General features: G+C 46.0%; 1 protein-coding gene across 2 annotated transcripts; it reads right to left on the bottom strand.

The window, feature by feature from the left end:
• Positions 1-4641: 4641 nt before the first annotated feature.
• CHCT1 (CHD1 helical C-terminal domain containing 1) lies at positions 4642-12043 on the bottom strand. Of its 2 annotated transcripts, none has more exons than XM_058283229.1 (6): positions 11926-12043; positions 10352-10453; positions 9916-10091; positions 9373-9472; positions 5643-5838; positions 4642-4882 (listed from the first exon to the last, which is right to left on the bottom strand). In XM_058283229.1, the coding sequence occupies exons 1-6, from the start codon at positions 11974-11976 to the stop codon at positions 4857-4859; spliced, it is 651 nt and encodes a 216-aa protein (XP_058139212.1). In that variant the 5' UTR covers positions 11977-12043; the 3' UTR covers positions 4642-4856. The 2 variants fall into 2 exon arrangements, with proteins under 2 accessions (XP_058139212.1, XP_004450363.1); XM_004450306.2 differs by having other exon boundaries at positions 4642-4915; positions 5669-5838.
• Positions 12044-18343: the final 6300 nt, after the last annotated feature.

Genomic DNA, 18343 nt, shown 5'->3' with positions numbered 1-18343 from the left:
CACTCCTTGTGCACATCAGCACTGTGTGTAGGCCAGCTCACCACATGGGTCAGGAGACCCTGGGTTTGAACCTTGGACCTCCCATGTGGTAGGCAGATGCCCTATCCGTTGGGCCAAATCTGCTTCCCTCCCTATGCTTACTTCTAAGAACTTTATGATTTTAGCTCTTCTAGTTAGGTCTTTGATTCATTTTGAGTTCATTTTTGTATATGGTGTGAGTCTTCAGTGTCTTTTATCTATTTTTTTTTTTAAGATTTATTTATTTTGCATTTATTTCTCCCTCCCCCACCCCCCCAGTTGTCTGCTCTCTGTGTCCATTTGCTGTGTGTACTTTTGTGTCGCTTCTATTCTTGTAAGCAGCACGGGAATCTGTGTCTCTTTTTTGTTGCATCATCTTGTTGTGTCAGCTCTCCATGTGTGCGGCACCACTCCTGGGCAGGCTGGACTTTCTTTTGCACTGGGCGGCTCTCCTTAGGGGGCACACTCCTTGCACGTGGGGCTTCCCTACGTGGGGGACATCCCTGCGTGGCACGGCACTCCTGTGCGCATCAGCACTGCGCATGGGCCAGCTCCACATGGGTCAAGGAGGTCCTGGGTTTGAACTGCGGACCTTCCAGTGGTAGGTGGACGCCCTATCCATAGAGCCAAGTCCACTTCCCTTCAGTGTCTTTTAATCTCTAAAGTCCCTCTTACTCTTTTCTTGTGGTTTATTTATTAAAGTAACTGGCTTATTTGTCCTATACAGTTTCCCATAGTCTGGATTTTTCTGATTCTATCCCCATGGTGTCATTTAATATGCTCCTTAGTCCCCTGTATTTCCTATAAACTAGTAGTTGGATATGGAGATTTGATCAGATTCAGGTTCAAATATTTTGAAGAGTACTGCTTAACTGGAGGCACATGTCCGGTTATTTCTATTTATGATATTGAGATTGATTAATGGCTTCAGGCATTGTCTACTGTTTAACTTGACCATTAGGTTTTTAAATTCAATGACTATTTTTCATTATTAAAAGTTTCTATTTGGCACTTTTAAATCTATTTACTCTTTTCCTATCATGTTCTGTTTGTTACTGTAGGTTTTTTCCCCCTCCTTTTTCCTTTCATGGGCAGCCAGACCAATAGATTAGAGGAGAAAGTTCAGAAATTGACCCAGATAAATCAAGAATTTGGTATGTAAGAAGGGTGGCATTTCAAATCTGTAGAGAAAAGATGGATTTTCCCCATATGGTATATTCTATAAATATACTTCCATACATGCAAGAACAACTGATGAGCTATCTGAAAAAAATGAATGAACCAAAATAAAGTTTCAGATAAATCAGATTTAAATGGAAAAACTATAATCCTAGGAGTCTTAGAAGGAAACATGGAGAATTTAAAATATTCTGAGTGGAAAAGGTCTTTTAAAGTGATAACAAAGCCATAAAGAAAGGACTGATGAATTTAACTATATAAAGTTAGAAAATCTCTGCATACAAAGAAGAAAAACCATAAAGTCAAAAGACAAGAGCACTGGGTGTGGAGTCAGGAGACTTGGGTGATTGATACCAGCCCCTCTGGCCCTGTTTTCCTCTCTGAAATGGGGCAGATTCTCCTTCACAAGTTTGCCATGAAGAACCACTGAGAATGGATGCAAAGAATTTTGCCACCTCTGCTAAGATGTATGCATTTGTGGTCGTGCTATCATGAAAAGGAGACTTCAGGGTGGCTCCTAGGAGAATGGGGTGGGAGTGGGACAGGCAGTGCCAGGCATTGCACTTAAAACTTTAGGAAAAGTATTCCTTGTTCAGTAGGAGAGGGGCCTATCTTTGAGGAATACCTGGTCTGGCCATTAGTGAGTATTTTCCCCAGGGTGAGCATTACCCATACGGCAGCACAGGCCAAGGTGTGATTTGGGGGTTTCCACCATGGCTTCCCACCTCCAAATAGCTTCCCCCAACCATCTGCTTCTGGTGTTCCCAAGTCTACCACTAGAGATCCAAACCTGGAGTAGCAATATCTTAACCTAAGAAAATGGGAACAATCCTAGGAAAAGTAATACTCTGAATCTTGGGGATTATTTACATTTTGTGAGAAATGTTTGTCAACTGACAGTTGGAGAATACGTCATTGGTGTTGTGGGAACTGTGCTTGCCTGGGGGTCATCAGGCCTGAGTTCTAATCTCATCCTGGCATTGGGTAGGAGTACAGCTTCTGCACCCAGGAGCTAGTTAGACCAAATGCTCTCTTTTGGTTTATTTATGCATCCATCCATCCATCCATCCATCCATCCATCCATCCATCCGTCCATCCATCCATGCATGTATCCACCCGACAGCCATATGGTCATTACCTACTATGTGCCAAGTCCTGTTGTATTTGCTTGGGATACAGCAGTGAACAAAAAAGACAAAACTCCCTGCCCTTGTTAAACTAATATTCTAGTGAGATGAGACAGTCATTAAGGAAGAAATACAATCACTAAATGAATTACATATTACTGGGGGGACATGCTTTGGGGGGCAGGGTAATGGATATTTAGAGTGGCAGGGAGTTCCAAACTAAAGTGGGGGGGTCCAAGCTAGACCACGATGAGAAGGCAACACTTTTTTTTAAGGCGGTACCAGGAATTGAACCCAGGGCCTTCTACATGGAAGGCAGGTGCTCAAACACTGAGCTACACCCACTGCCTGAGAAGGTGGCATTTGAACAAAGATTTAAAGGCAGTGAAGGAGTCAGCCAAGTGGATATCATGGGAAAGAGATAAACAACCAGTCAGGAATGTCCTTGAAAAGCTTGAGAAACAGCAAGGATGAGGGCAGAGAAGTAACAGGCTAGAGGTAGATAACAGTGGGCCTTGTAGGGCCTTGTAAACACTGACTTTTACTCTTAGTGAGATTGGGAGTTATTGGAGTGTTTTGAATGGAGCAACAATATGTGATCTAACATTTTAGAATTCTGACATTGTACTGAATTGAAGACAGAGATGCAGGGGTCCCCAAAACAAGCCTCAGCTGTTACCCATTTTGCCTTCAGGCTTCCCACTTGCCCACAAGGCTGATACCGGGCTCCCCGCTCCCTCCGTGTTCCGTCATCTCAGCACACGCCCTGATCTGGAAGAATGAGGCTGCAGAGGCCCAGGCCTCCTCTAGGTGGCAGTGCTGCCTCACACACAGGATTTGTGAGTTAGGGGTCTGTGCCCTAAAGCGGCTTAGGAGCAGCCCTTTGCCCAGGGCCTTGTCAGTGAAGTTTCTCAGGAGTTGGAGAAGGATTGGGGAGCATCTAATTATTGTGGGGACCCTCTAGCTTGTTTGCTGTTTTCTTCCAAATCCTGTTTTGTCAGGACTGTCAGGGACTAGCCAAGCAAGGCTGACCCCAGCTGCACATCTTGCCACTTAGGGAAGGCAATGGGTACAAGGAAAAGAGATATGGGGCTGCTCCCGTTTCCCTCTATTCGTTCTTCCTTATACTTGCTCCTCACGTCTATGCTGATGTTCATGTGGACATTTTAAATCTATGTTGATGCTCTGAGTGGTGGAGGAGGAGGTAAGGGCACACGACTCTGCCCTGCCCTGCCCCTTTCTTTCTGGGCACATTGGGCCCTGTGTGCTGGCCCCTCCGGCAGAGCCCTGGTTAATCTGCTTTCCCTCCTGGCGCAGGTGGCCATCCATCTGATCTCTCCCACTAGGAAAAAGAAAAAGTATCATCTTTACTTCCCATCCTTCTTCACGCCCTCACTTTCTCATCTCCCACCTCTGTCTACCAAGAGCTGTCCATTTTGCCTTGGCTAAATGTGATAAATGCACCTCACCCCAGTTCCTGCGCAGGTTCATCGCTTTGGTACACTGCAGGGGCACAAGGGACACAGAGGTGATAGAAATAGGTGAAGAAGGCCAACTTGTATAAGGCAGTAGGGATGGGGCAGGGGACTGAGCTAAAAAGTGTGTCTGTGGAACGGATGCAACTGCTTTTTGGCACCAGCCAGTTGTCGTCCTGTGGGAATGCAGACCCAAGCAGGGCCAGTCTTTAAGAGAAGCTGGAAATCCTAATTTTCTCTCTTTTTTTTATTGTGAAACATGCCAAGTTTCAATATGGACAACTAATTTCTTTAAAATGTTTTTAACAAGTAGAACGCCACAAGGGACAAACAAAACACATCGGTGGTCTGAATTCCACGCATGCTGCCCGTTCTTGCTTGAGCCACTGTCCTAGCCAAGGCACCTGAAGTTGTTTCTGTAGTGTCCTGCCTGCACCCTCACACGCTTCTATGCACTTCTCTCAGTCACCAGAGCAGCCCCCCACTTTCCAGCTCTCACCAGCTCATGTCACTGCTTGACCCTTCCCCTGCCACTGCCTTCCCCAGTTACTCACAAAACAAAATCCAGACAAATCAGGCAGGGCTACAAGTTTAGGCTTGTCACTCTCTGACCCCAGCCCCACTCCACCCCACCTCTCCTGAGACCTTCCCCAGCCACCGGCACTGACTCTATCATGTCTATTGACAGGTCTGCCTCCCCCACTCAGATGTGACACAAGTGACCGCACCTTAGTTATCTTTGTATGGGTCGGACGCCTGCTATTTAGAAGGCACTGGCAATTGTTTATAAGATAAATGAATGAATGATGAGAGTTAGCCAAATAAAGTAGAATTGTCTTAAGGATGTTTATTTCCCACCCCCTTTATTCATAATTAAGACTTCAACATCCTTTTGATAAACACGACTTTTTTCTTTCGCTCACGGGTCCCACACGCCCAAGTGCAGAGGTGCTGAAGACAGGCAGGTGCCTGGGGACCCGGGGGAGCCCTGTCGCAGCTGGGTCCTCCTACGGGCAAGTCTCAGGGGCTTCTGGGGCTTCCTTAATCCTCTTTCTCTTCAGTTTTGTTTTTTGAGGAAGCTTGCTTAAAGAAAATGGGAAGGTCACAGAGATGATCCTGATGACGTAAATGGTAAGAGAATCTCCGCTGGTACAACGTGGGGGCGTGGAGGGGGCAGAAGGGAAGAACAAGGAAATTGTATCTTACTGCCAACCTCTGTCTCCTAACCCACGGCCTCCATCCAGAGAGGAAGGCAACAAGGCCAGCGCAGAGGCCAATGCTGCTGCAAGGCCGTTCCCAGGCCAGCTGGCTGGACTTCCCGCCCAGCGTGGGAGCGAATCCCTTCCTTTCCCCCACGCTCCTCTCCGGCCCCACGGTCGGCATCCCTACTGCTGCTCGCGAGTCCACATGCTCGGCCACTAGAAACTGGCTCAGCTCTGTCATATGGGAAAGTCCCTTTGTTTCAATATTAATTGTAAAGTACATTATTCAAAATTGTCATGTATTGTGATGCTTCACCAGGGGAGAAATTATATAGAACAAAACACTGAAGGAAAAACACCAGGACATCAGCAGTGATGGCCTCTGGGTGATGAAACGGTGCGTGATTTTTCTCTCTTCTTTTTTACATTATCTGTGCATTTCAAACTTTCTATAAGGAGCATTTCTGAGGAAAACCAGGGAGAGAAAAAGAGAAGTAGAGAAAGGGAAGAAAAGAAGGACAGAGAGAAATGTAGGGACGAAGGACGATGGAAAGCGGGGAAGAACATGTTTGGCTCAGAGAAATACCCATGACCCTCAGCCTGCTCTCCCAGGTGCCCCCCCACCACCAAATGGGCCGTACCTCTCCAGACACCAACACTGGGCCACGGCTCCCCCAGCAGGGAGGCCTCTCGGCCTGGGGCCTGCATCCTGGACAGCCTCTCCTTCATGTCACTGATGTTGCTGTGCAGGCCCCAGGCAGTGCAGAGCCTGGGCAGACTGTCTCCCTGGTCCGCCGACAGGGAGCTCTCCGGCGCGGCCAACGGGCAGAAGGCCACCTGCAACAGGGTCACAGTGTGATCAGAGTGTCATGGAGCAAGGGGCCCAAATTCCAGAGCCTCAGCCCTGTCCCTGTTAGGAAACTGCCTCCAGCCAGCCACGCGTCACATCTGCCCAGCCAGAAGGATCACGTGAGAATCACAGACGTGGGAGAGAAAGGACCTCAGGAGCACTGAGGCAGGATACCAACAGTCTTTTCTCAGGTTTTATTTTGTTATTAGGTCTTCCATCTCTTTTTGGAATTACAATGTCTTGTTTATTGGTTTGTAATGAAACACTCGTACTCATCTTAAGTTCCTTACTTAGCAAAATTGAAGCTGGGAGCCTGAAAATATTCTTTGAAAATGTCCTAGGTAGTGAAATTCAGAACTCCAGGAATCACTGAAACGGCAGCTCCTCATGTCAGAGGAGGAGTCGCCGAAATGCTCTAGCCGTTCCTGTTCGGAGGAAGAAACGGAGCCCAGTAGGCTTTGGCTCTCTGAGCAGCTCGGCAAGTAGAACAACAAGCACTTTACAAAAGGTGACAAAAAGGGAGCCAAGAAGAAAGTGGCTGACCCATTTTCTAAGAAAGACTGGTATGACGTAAAAGCACCAGCAATGTTTAACGTAAAGAAAAAAAAACAAAAACAAAAACAAAACTGGGAAAACCCTAGTCAGGACTCCAGGAAACAAAATTGCATCTGCTGGCCTCAAGAGCCATGATTTTGAAGTGAGCCTTGCTGATCTACAAAATGATGAAGAAGTTGCGTTGCCCTTGGAGAATTCCAGCTAATTTCTGAGGATGTTCAGGACAAAAACTGCCTACCAACTTCCACAGCATGGATCTTACCCAAGACAGGATGTGCTCCTTGGTCAAAAAAATGACAGACCATTACTGAAGCTCATACTGCTGTCAAAACTACCGATGGTTATTTGCTTCTTCTGTTCCGTGTTGGTTTTAGTAAAAAATGCATGGGAAGTGGATGTGGCTCAACTGATAGAGCATCCGTCTACCATGTGGAGGGTCCAGGGTTTGATACCCAGGGCCTCCTGACCCATGTGGTGAGCTGGCCCATGCACAGTGCTGCCGCACGCAAGGAGTGCCAAGCCACGCAGGGGCGCCCCGTGTAGGGGTGTCCCATGTGCAAGGAGTGCGCCAGTCAAGGAGAGCTGCCCTGTGTGAAAAAGCACAGCCCACCCAGGAGTGGCGCCACACACACAGAGAGCTGACGCAGCAAGATGATGCAACAAAAAAGAGACACAGTTTCCTGTGCTGCCTGATAATGCAAGCAGACACAGAAGAACACACAGCAAATGGACAGAAAGAAAACAATGGGGGGAAGGAATAGAAATAAATAAAATAAATCTTAAAAAAAAAAAAGCAACAATTAGGTTTGGAAGACCCCTTAGGTTTGGAAGACCCCTTAGGTTCAGTACCAACAGGCCCACAAATCCAGAAAAAGGTGATAGAAATCATGATCCAAGAGGTACAAATGACTTGGGAGAAGTGGTCAATAAATTGATTCTAGGCAGCACTGGTAAAGACACAGAAAAGGCTCACTAATCTATCTATCCTCTCGGTGATGCATTTATCAGTAAAGGAAAAATGCTGAAGCCCAAGTTTGAATTGGGAAATCTCAGGAAATCATGGTGAAGATAGCAGCTCTGGCAAAGCTACTGGAGAGGAGGAGACAGGTATCAAAGCTGAACAAGCTGGCAGAGATGAGCCACTGGTCCAAAATTCAGACTTTTAAAGGTGAGAAGGGAAGCAGATTTGGCTCAACTGATAGAGCATCCGCCTATCACATGGGAGGTCCAGGGTTCAAACCCAGGGCCTCCCAACCCATGTGAGGAGCTGGCCCACGTGCAGTGCTGATGTGCGCAAGGAGTGCCATACCACGCAGGAGTGTTCCCCGCATAGGGGAGCCCCATGCGCAGGGAGTGCATCCCACAAGGAGAGCCATCCCGCACAGAAAAGCGCAGCCTGCCCGGGAGCGGCCCCGCACACATGGAGAGCTGACGCAGCAAGATGATGCAACAAAAAGAGATACAGATTCCTGGTGCCGCTGACAGGAATGCAAGTGGACACAGAAGAACACAAGTGAATGGACACAGAGAGCAGACAATGCGGGGGGGTGAGGGGGGAAGGGGAGAGAAATAATAAAAATAAATCTAAAAAAAAAAATAAAGGTGAGAAACAAAAAGTCTTACTTGTGTGTGCTTTGGGGGGAAGCTGCACTGTTAGAGTGGTGGTATAGGGCATGACTAGAACAGGACTTTTGTCTGAACTAGACCTGGGTTTGAATCCTGGCTCTTCCTTCCCACTTGCTGTGTGACCTGAGACAAGTTACTTTACCTCCCTACATTTGGGTTCTTTATACTGTGGAAAATAATTCTAACTACCATTTAGGGTTACTTTTGAAGATTACATGAGGGAACATGTATAAAATGCCCAACAAATGGAGCACTTTTACAACTATTATCTGTAATTATTGTTTTGGACCAGCGACTTGCAAAATAGCGTCTGCGGCCCTCTGGGGATTCCTGAGACCTTTTGACCTCATGAGCCCCTTAAAAAGTAGGGCCCCCACAAAACGCAAGAGAGACCAATGGATTTTAATATAACCTAGTATGAAAACTTGTTTGATATGGTTTCAGAGTTCACATTGCAATTAACCTTTAAGTTACTGTCACTTGTTGAGTTTTGATGTGGTACCAAAGAAAAATACCCACAATTATCTGAAAAAGTTAATAAACTACTGCTCTCTTTTCCAGCAATCTGTGTGAAACTGGATTTTCTTCATGAACTTCAATCAAAACAATATATCTTAGCAGATTAAATGCATAAGCAGATACAAGCCACTGGTCTTCTATTAAAACAGACAGTAAAGAGATTTGTAAAAATGCAAAACAATGCCACTCTTCTCACTAATTTTGTTTAAAATATAGTTACTTTTATAAAAACTGTTATTTATGCTAACATGTAATGGGTTTATTATTTTTATTATTAAATGAAATTAATAAATACATATTTTAAAATTTTTCTTGATTTTTTCTTAATAGGGTAAATATCATAGATATAACCCACCTACACCAATTTTTTGGGGGGGTTCTCATTGATTTTTAAGAGGGTAAAACATTGAGCCCACAATGTTTGCAAGCCACTGTTTTTGGACAAAGCCAGGCCAGGGTGATGTTGGCAGTCCCAGAGCCCTTCCCAAGATGGCAGCTCCTTTCTGTCCAGCTTCATCTGCCCCACCCATGGTTCATGAGGGATGTCCCTGCCTCTGCTATCAGAACATAGGTGGAAAGTGTGAACAAATATGGAGAATCTGAGGTTGAGTCTCTGCGTTTCCAGGCCCACTCTGTGCCTACTTCACAGGTAAAGATTGGGGAGAGAGGGCTTGCTCAGACAGTGAATCACAGAAAAAATTCCAAGGGGCACTGGGTACTTCAGCAGGGCTCCTAGGTCCCAGGCTTCCTTCTGTGGATCTAAGGGCACACATCAACCAACACTTGGCTGGACTTGGAGGAACTTCCCCTAGCGCCCTCACCAGGAACTTGGCTCTCTGGTTACTCTTGGTGTACTTGTAGAGCTGGCGAAGCTGCTTTGGCTCCAGTTCCGAGAAGAGGGAGACAAATCGCCAGAGCATCCTGTGAGGAGAGATCTGAGACTGAGGGAGATGGAGAATAGCCCCTCTTCTTCCTGCATTTGACTTGTCAGGCAGGTGCTCAACCACTCAGCTACACCCCCTCCCCTTCCTGCTTGGTTTTTTATTAGGGGCATGGAGAGGTAGTGATTTGCCAGACTCTCCTGTCCTTGAACAGTGTATCCTGGTGACAAGCAACTGCACACAGTAAGTCTTCAATTAAAGGCCACTCTCCTTGTATGTACAGCCAAGGCATGGTCAATGCTGCCCTGAGTAATGAGGGGGCCCCTGTTTTTTCATCCCCCTTTCCCTACATCCTCTCCAGGATTTGTCTCCTCTACATGAAGATGAAGGACTGAAGGATCCTGACTGGGGTTGTGACCTTGAATAGAAAGGTAGTGGCCCATGAGTTGGTATGGGGGTGTGGGGGCAAGGAAGCTGCCCTACTTCTTCCAATGCTTCATTTCCCAGGCTCGGCAGTAGTGCTGCAGAAAGGTGTTGATGTGGTCCCCTAGGACCACCAGGCTCCGCTTCATGTACTTCAGCTTTTTCTTCCGGGCAAGGTCCCTGGGCAGGTGCAGCTTTCGCAGGAACTTCTTCACCGGCCTTAGGTATTCTTTGCACTGAGGTGGCAACAGGTGAAATGAGACACCATGGGAGAAAAGAAGAGGTGGATGGACAGCCCCAAGTAACCAACAGATTGGCCCAGGAAGGGTTGTGTGTGCTAGGTGAGAAGGCTGCAGTCAACCTCCTACCCCACCCCCTTTCCAAGATTGTGACAAGTGAGCTGCGAGTTGTGGGTGTGAGGCCTGCCAATTCTAGACCCAGATCTCCTGACTCCTTGGGACCTGGGAGCATATGCTCAGGCTGCCCTCTCACTCACAATTTTGAAGGTGTCGTGGCCCAGGCCCTTGGCATGGCGTATAAGTGAGTCTCCAGCAGGATTGGTGCTGGAGCTCCTCTCCAAGCAGGGCACATTCGTCACCTGAAAGGGGACAGGGGACAGCAGTCAGCTGGGGGACTTGGACTGCTGCTACTGTGGGGCAGTGCTGGGACAACCACTGGCCCAAATACCAGCCAAAGCTCTTCATTTTCCCTATGACTCTTCTTTGACCCAGCACAGATGTAAGTGACCCTGAAATCCATATCTGGTTTTCAGGCAAAGAAACCCATATCAGAAAATCCCAACTTAGAAATCCTAGAATGTTCTACCCATTTTTTCTATAATAATGGTAACTAACTTTGCAAAGTTCTTAATAAACATTGCCTCATTTTATTCTCTCACAAATTCTGTTTATAGATGCAGACACTGAGGCACCAAGAGATTTAAGTGATTCTTTAGGGAATATAGCAGGGATTCATTCATTCATTTCATTTCATTCATTGAGTATCTAAGTCCCAGACCCACCTCTGTGTATCTCTAACATTTGGCATCAAGCCATACATCTAAACATCAAGGTAGCAATGTAGTCAGCTGCCTTCCTCCCACCTGGGAGGTCCTGGGTCTGGTTCCCAGTGACTCCTAAAGAAGATGAGCAAGGCAGCAAGCTGACACAATGAGGAGATGCAACACGGAGACACAACAAGCAGGGAGTGGAAATGACTCAAGTGATTGGGCGTCTCCCTCCCACATGAGAGGCCCCAGATTCAGTTCCCGGTGCCTCCTAAAAGAAGATGAGCAGACACAGAGAGCACACAATGAACAGACACAAGAGAGCAGACAGTGAGCACAATGAATGAGGGAGTAGAGAAATAAATACATAAACATCAAATGTGTTTATCTTTAAACATCAAATCTTTAAACATCAAAATGTGCACTTAGAAAAAGCTACGATGGTAATGGTGATGAGAAGGAATCTTTAGACAGTAAAACTGTGACCAACAACAGAAAAATAATGGAGACAAACTGAAACAGTATTAAAAGTTAGAGCACAGGATTAGATTGACACAAGTGATTTGCACCTTACCTTTCAAAAGCCTCTCAGAAAAACGGGCATTAATTCCCACCTGTGTTCAGGGAGAACAAGAAAGATTCCGGCTCAAACCCCTCTAACCTGGAGAAGAGGATGGAGGTAGATGAGGAATGTATGAAATAAGGACTCCTTCAGGCCCCAGAGAGAGGGAACTCTGGTTGCTCATCTCCATAAACACACTACACATGCAACGCAACCACAAACACAGACTACAATACACACACACACACACAGAAGCCCTTGTGGTCTTCATAGCCGACAATAACATGGGTCCCTGCCCATCATCTTGCCAGAAATACATGTCCTTGATAAACACCAGTTTGAATGAATTAGCCTTCCCTCGCTCCAGGGCGGGTCTCTTGCTAACTCATGGACCACACCGTTTTCCTTTCTTCTCCTCCTTGAATTTCGTGCTTTCTGAAAGCAGCCCCTCACGGACCCTCCTTCCCCCTCTCCCTTCCCCAAGCCCTCAGCCCCACTTCACCTTCTCTGGGGGCTCGTCCCCTTCACCCCCTTGCCCATCTGAGGTCTCCATCTCAACAGGGGCACGGGTGGGCTCCAGAGTGTCACTTCGTCGTGCCCACAGGCTTCTGGCCCGCTGTTTCCGTGGCCGGAGCCTCTCAGGGAGTGGGCAGGTGGGCTCCAGAACTCGGGGCAACACCATGGCAACTGCCGACAAGGGCCCAGCCCCTCTCCCCGTACCCTCATTCCTAGGGGTGGCCCCCAGCCACTGGGAACGCGACTACGAAGGAAGTGAGGAGACGGGCCGGCTGCACCCCGGACTTGGTCAAAGCCCACAGCTTCGAGAGGGGCTGCGCCCCCTCTCCCAGGAGAGCGGCAGGTGCTGTGAGCTCTGAGCCCTGGCAAGGCTGCTGCAGCAACTCCCCGGCCTGCGCGCCGCCGCGCCCCAGCCACGCCGCGGGCTCCCCGAGAGCGAGCGCCGGGCTCTCCAACTTGCTTCCCGACGGGGGACCGAGGGCCCGCGGGACGCCGCGGTGCAGCCCGCAGCGCAGCCCGCCCCCCGCAGCTCCTCGCTCCGACGCCCCCGTAGGCTTCCGGAAGTTAAAAAACCAATTGTTTGGGGTGTTGGCAGTGGGGGGCACGGAGAGTGTTTTTTTAACGGAGGTGTACAAAAACAATCGCCAGCATGTATTGCCTCGTTTAATCCTCGCAAGTCTTCCCGGGGTCGGTGAGCCGAGACGCGGAGTGGCCTTGGGTCCACGGCCACTAGGGGCGGCGCGAGCGCTCGGGTCTGGTTCCGACGGCTCTGGCTTTCCCACCGGCGCCGTCCTCCGGGGATCGGGGCGGCGGGGTAAACGCGGTCGGCTCGTTGGCCTCCCGGCTCGTTGGCCTCCCGGCTCGTCGTCTCCCGCTCGGACAAGCCGGGTCCCAGCCGGCGCCACCTCCTCCTACGCGACACAGGAGCCCCCTGGCGTCCTTCCCCAGCGCGCACGCCAGGTCCTGGGAGGTGGGGAGACCGTTGCAGCCCCTACTCAACTTCCCTGGAAAGCTGAACTCCACCTCCCGGCCCTGCCCTCGTGTCCCTCGGGCCGGAATCCCAGGCGGCCCCCCCCCCCGGCTTGACCCCATTCCTCTCCGGCCCCGGCGGTCACCCGAGCCCGGGCTTGCAGGCGGCCGCAGGGCCCTCGCGACCTCCCTCTCGCCATCTAGCGGCGGTTTGAGGACACGACAGGGGCATTGCTCGGTCCCTTGACTGCTTTCTGGCAGACGGCCCAGGATTCAGGGGCTTGGAGTGGGTGCCTTTGGGTCCCGAGATTCTTTTTAACCTGCTCTCTTTAATTTCTTTGGAAAAAAATAAAAGTTCGCACTTCTCTGAATCCGAGCTGGAATATCTATTAACTGAGCATTAATTCAGGGTTGTTTTTACAGCTATTAAGGATAATTATGTTGGTAATAGTAAGGGCAAAGGGGCCCTTTTATACATTCCTATACGGAGTAATAATTGTAAATAACCTATTTTAAAATATTAAGTGTGCTTTCTCTTTGACCCATCAATTCTACTTCTAGGAATTAGAAATCCTGAAAAGATGTGAGGACTATTACCATAGTGACAATTTGGAAGCAGCTGAAATATCATTAATAGGAAAGAGTAAATAAATTGTGATATATCTGCACAACCATTTAAAATTCCGCTCTGTGTACATTTATTGACACGGAAAAGCAGTAACTAAAACAGCATGTATGGCATAATCCCATTTTTTCTAAGTGTTTATATATGCATAGAAAAAAAGTCTTGGAGTTTCATTTAAAAATGTCAAGGGTGGTTTTTCACTTTACATGTTGTCAGTCTTTTTCACAATGAATATGCTTTACATTTACAGTTGGGAAAAAAGGGTGCTGCGTTTTTTTTGGTACAGATTTTTATGATGGTAACAATAGAAAATTCCCTGTTTTAACTACTCTCAAGTGTTAAATTCAATGGTATTAATTACATTCATTATATTGTGCTAGCACCACCACCATTCATTATCAAAGCTTTTTCATCATTCCAAACAGAAACTTGTTACCCATTAAGAGTTAACTCCCCATTGCTTTGACCCTAGCATCTGTTAAACTGCAATCTACTTTGTCTCTATGAATTCACATATTCTATGTATTTCACATAAGTGGAATCATTGCTCTGTCTGTTTTAAAACTACTCATAAGGAATAAACAAGATCATTAAAAACATGATAATCACAACTACAATGAGGGAAGAGGTGTGGCTTGAACAGTTTGGTAACTGCCTACCACATGGGAAGTCCCATGTTCAGTTCCAGGTGCCTCCTAAAAAGAAGATGAGGAGACACAGAGAGCACACAACGAACAGACACAGAGAGCAGAGAGTGAGTGCAAAATGATGGTGGGCAGGGGAGAAATTAAAAATAAACTAAATCTTTTTTTTAAATCCCATTTAAAAAAAACTACAATGATATATCATTTCACAACTGTTAGACTGGCTGCTTATTAAAAAGTTGGAAAACTGTAAATGTTGGAAAGGCTGTGGAGAGATAGGAACATTTATTCACTGTTGGTGGGAAGGCAGAATGGTACAGCCACTGTGGAGGACTGTTTGTCAGTTCCTAAGAAAGTTGAGTATAGACTTGCCATGGGACCCAACAATACCATTGCTAGGTATTTACCCAGAAGAACTGAGAGCAATGACAAGAATAGACAATTGTACACCAATGTTCATAGCAGCGTTAGTCACGATAGCAGTGGTAGAGACAACCCAGATGTCCATCAACTGATAAACAAATCGTGGAGTATACACATGATGGACGATTATGCAGTGGCAAAAAGAAATGAAGTCGTGAAACACATGACAACATGGATGATCCTGAAGGATGTTACGTTGAGTGAAGCAAGCCAAACAAAAAAGGACAAAAACTGTATGATTGCCCTATTATGAACTAAATATATTATGTAAAATATAAATATATTATATGAAATATGAATATGGGTAGAATTACATATATAAGACCATTTTTCCGGCAGCGGACTTGGCCCAGTGGTTAGGGCATCCGTCTACCACATGGGAGGTCCACGGTTCAAACCCTGGGCCTCCTTGACCCATGTGGAGCTTGCCCATGCGCAGTGCTGATGCGCACAAGGAGTGCCATGCCACACAGGGGTGTCCCCCGCGTAGGGGAGCCCCATGCGCAAGGAGTGCGCCCCATAAGGAGAGCCGCCCAGCATGAAAGGAAGTGCAGCCTGCCCAAGAATGGCGCTGCGCACATGGAGAGCTGACTCAGCAAGATGATGGCAACAAAAGAAACACAGATTCCCAAATCACTGACAACAGAAGCGGACAAAGAAGACGACGCAGCAAATAGGCACAGAGAACAGACAACGGGGGCGGGGGGGGGAGGGGAGAGAAATAAATAGATAAATAAATCTTTAAAAAAAAAAAAAAAGATGGCAGAGTGAGAAGCTTCAGGGCTCCATACCTCCACAGAAACTTTGAACAACCAGCAAGAACTGGGAGAAGCATAATTCCCAAAGCACCAGAAAACAGTTAAAAGACTTCAATAACAGGGTGAGTGCCAAAACAAGTAAAAGACTAGTTAAATTGGTAGGATCTCAAGGCACCCTGGCTGGCCCTTTCCCACCCCTCACTGGCTCAGCACAGAGCCAAACTCAGCTTTCAATCCTGGTCCTGGTTCTGGAGGGAGCAGAGCAATCCTAGTGCGCATACTGGGAGCATATGTCTGACCCAATCAGTCTGGAGGTGGCCTTAGGACTCATTGTCCCAGAACTTCCCTTTTGTGTAGAGGGAAGCTCACAAAACTACCCTATAGAACATTGTGGGAAAGCTGCCTAGGCAAGGCTGTAGGACATATAGTATGGTGTCTGGGACCATGAGGAAACTTTTTCCCAGGGAAGAGGGGTCATTTGGGACTATGTAGCCAGAGTAATTCCTAGGGTCTTATGTCCAGAAAGGGTCAGGGGGGCCCATACATTTTGACCTGGAGCTATTCTCTAAACTCACTGTATAGGTCAGCTCTGAAGGAGAGCCCTGGCACAAGTCAATATGCAAAGACTAAGAAAGTCATTTTCTTTTTTTCCTTCTTTTTTAGTTAGCTACTGGTGTTCATGGAAAGCTGTATCATAACACTAGCTGGATATAAGTTTAAGGAATAGACAGATGCCTCAGAATCTAAATTCCAGTGATAACACATTAAAATACTGACATACCCAGATTTCAATAAAAATTTACAACACATAGAAAAGAAAAAAAAAAAAAAAGTAAAAAGCAAACCAGGAAGCACTGACCCAAGCAAAGAAGAAGACTAAAGTATTAGAAACTATCGATGAGGAGGATCAGACCTGGGACAACTAGATAAAAACTTTTAAAAAATGTTCCTAAATATGCTTAAAGAGATAAAGTAAAACACAAAGAACTAAAGGAAATGAGGAAAATGATACATGAACAGAAATACAAATGGAAATTTTAAAGGAAACAAACAGAGCTGAAGACAATAGTACAGAAATTCAAAATTTCCTCAAGAAGCTCACCAGCAGATTGGAGTTGAGAAAAGAAGCAATGAACTTGAAGATAAAAGACAATCGAAATCATTCAGTCTGAAGAGCAGGAAGAAGAAAGAATGAAGAAAAATAAACAGAGCATAAGGAAACTGTGGGACACCATTGAGTGTACCAATATACACATTATGGGAGTCCCAGGATGAGAAGAAAGAGAGAAAAGGATGGAGAAAATATTCAAAAAAATAGCAGCTGAAAACTTCCCAAATTTAACAAAAGATGTGAATATACATATCCAAACATCCAGTGAACTTCAAACAGGATAAACACTGTGGCATACTGTAATCAGACTTTCAAATGCTGAAGATAGAGGTTCTTAAAGTTGAAAGGTAGAAGCAACATGTTACATACAAAGGGCCTTGATAAGATTAAGCATCAATTTCTCATTGAAACCCACAGAGGCAAGAAGGCAGTGGGATGACATATTTAAAGTGCAAAAGTAAAAAATTGCCAACCAAGAATTCTATATCCAGCAAAAATACCTTTCAAAACTGAGGGTGGTATTAAGACATTCCCAGACAAACATTTCCAGACAAACAAAAATGGAGGGAGTTTGTCAGCACTAGACTAACTCTATAAGAGACGCTAAAAAAATATGAATATGTAAAATTGCACATATAAGACTGTTTTTCTTTCAAACTGAACAAAGGTATGTTAATGTTACAAGATATTAATAACAGGCAAAAAACTTTATGCTAATTGAAAGAAACCATACACAAAGTACCACATATTGTTTGACTCCATTTATATAAAATGTAAATATAAATCAATTTACAAAGATGAAATTAGATTAATGGCTTTCTAGGGCTAAGAAAGGATAGAGGGATTGAGATGTGACTACTAAAGGACTAAAGGGTTGGAGTTTTTCTTTTTGGAGTAATGAAATTATTCTAAAAATTTGTGATGATGAATGCAAAACATTTTGTTTAAATTAAAAGCCATTGATTATATACTTTTGTTTGATTGTTTGGTATGTGAATACATCTCAATAAAACTGCTTTAAAATAAATAATAAACAATGTAGCAATTTGATATTATCGATTAATTCCAAAAAGAAATATTGGATTATGTTTGTAAACTGGTCTTTTCCTCTGGGCAAATGAGATTATATTGGATTCAGAGTGTCAGCAGGGCATTGAGTCCCCGCTTCTTGCTGGGTGGAGACTCACAGATAAAAGGCATGGCAAAAGAGTTGGAGGATTTTTTTTTTTTTATGTTTCTTTTTCTTTTTTTTTTTTTTTATTGACTTTGTAATAATATTACATTAAAAATATATATGTGAGGTCCCATTCAACCCCACCCCCCCACCCCACCTCTCCCCCCCTGCCCCCAGCAACACTCATTCCCATCATCATGACACATCCATTGGATTTGGTAAGTACATCTTTGGGAACCTCTGCACCTCATAGTCAATGGTCCACATCATGGCCCATACTCTCCTCCATTCCATCCAGTGGGCCCTGTGAGGATTTACAATGTCCGGTGATTGCCTCTGAAGCACCATGCAGGGCAGCTCCATGTCCCAAAGACGCCTCCACCTCTCATCTCTTCCTGCCTTTCCCCATACCCATCAGCCACCATGTCCACTTTTCCCAATCCAATGCCACCTCTTCTATGTGGACATTGGATTGGTTGTGTCCATTGCACCTCTATGTCAAGAGGAGGCTCAGATTCCACATGGATGCTGGATGCAATCCTCCCACTTTCAGTTGTAATCACTCTAGGCTCCATGGTGTGGTGGTTGTCCTTCTTCAACTCCATCTTAGCTGAGTGTGGTAAGTCCAATAAATCAGATTGTAGGTGCTGGAGTCTGTTGAGGCTCAGGACCTGGCTATCACATTGTCAGTCCAGAGATT

This window comes from Dasypus novemcinctus, chromosome 21, assembly GCF_030445035.2.
Source record: "Dasypus novemcinctus isolate mDasNov1 chromosome 21, mDasNov1.1.hap2, whole genome shotgun sequence".
Classification (NCBI taxonomy): domain Eukaryota; kingdom Metazoa; phylum Chordata; class Mammalia; order Cingulata; family Dasypodidae; genus Dasypus; species Dasypus novemcinctus.
Note: the sequence above shows the minus strand (reverse complement) of the source record. Positions and strands in the feature narration are given on the sequence as shown.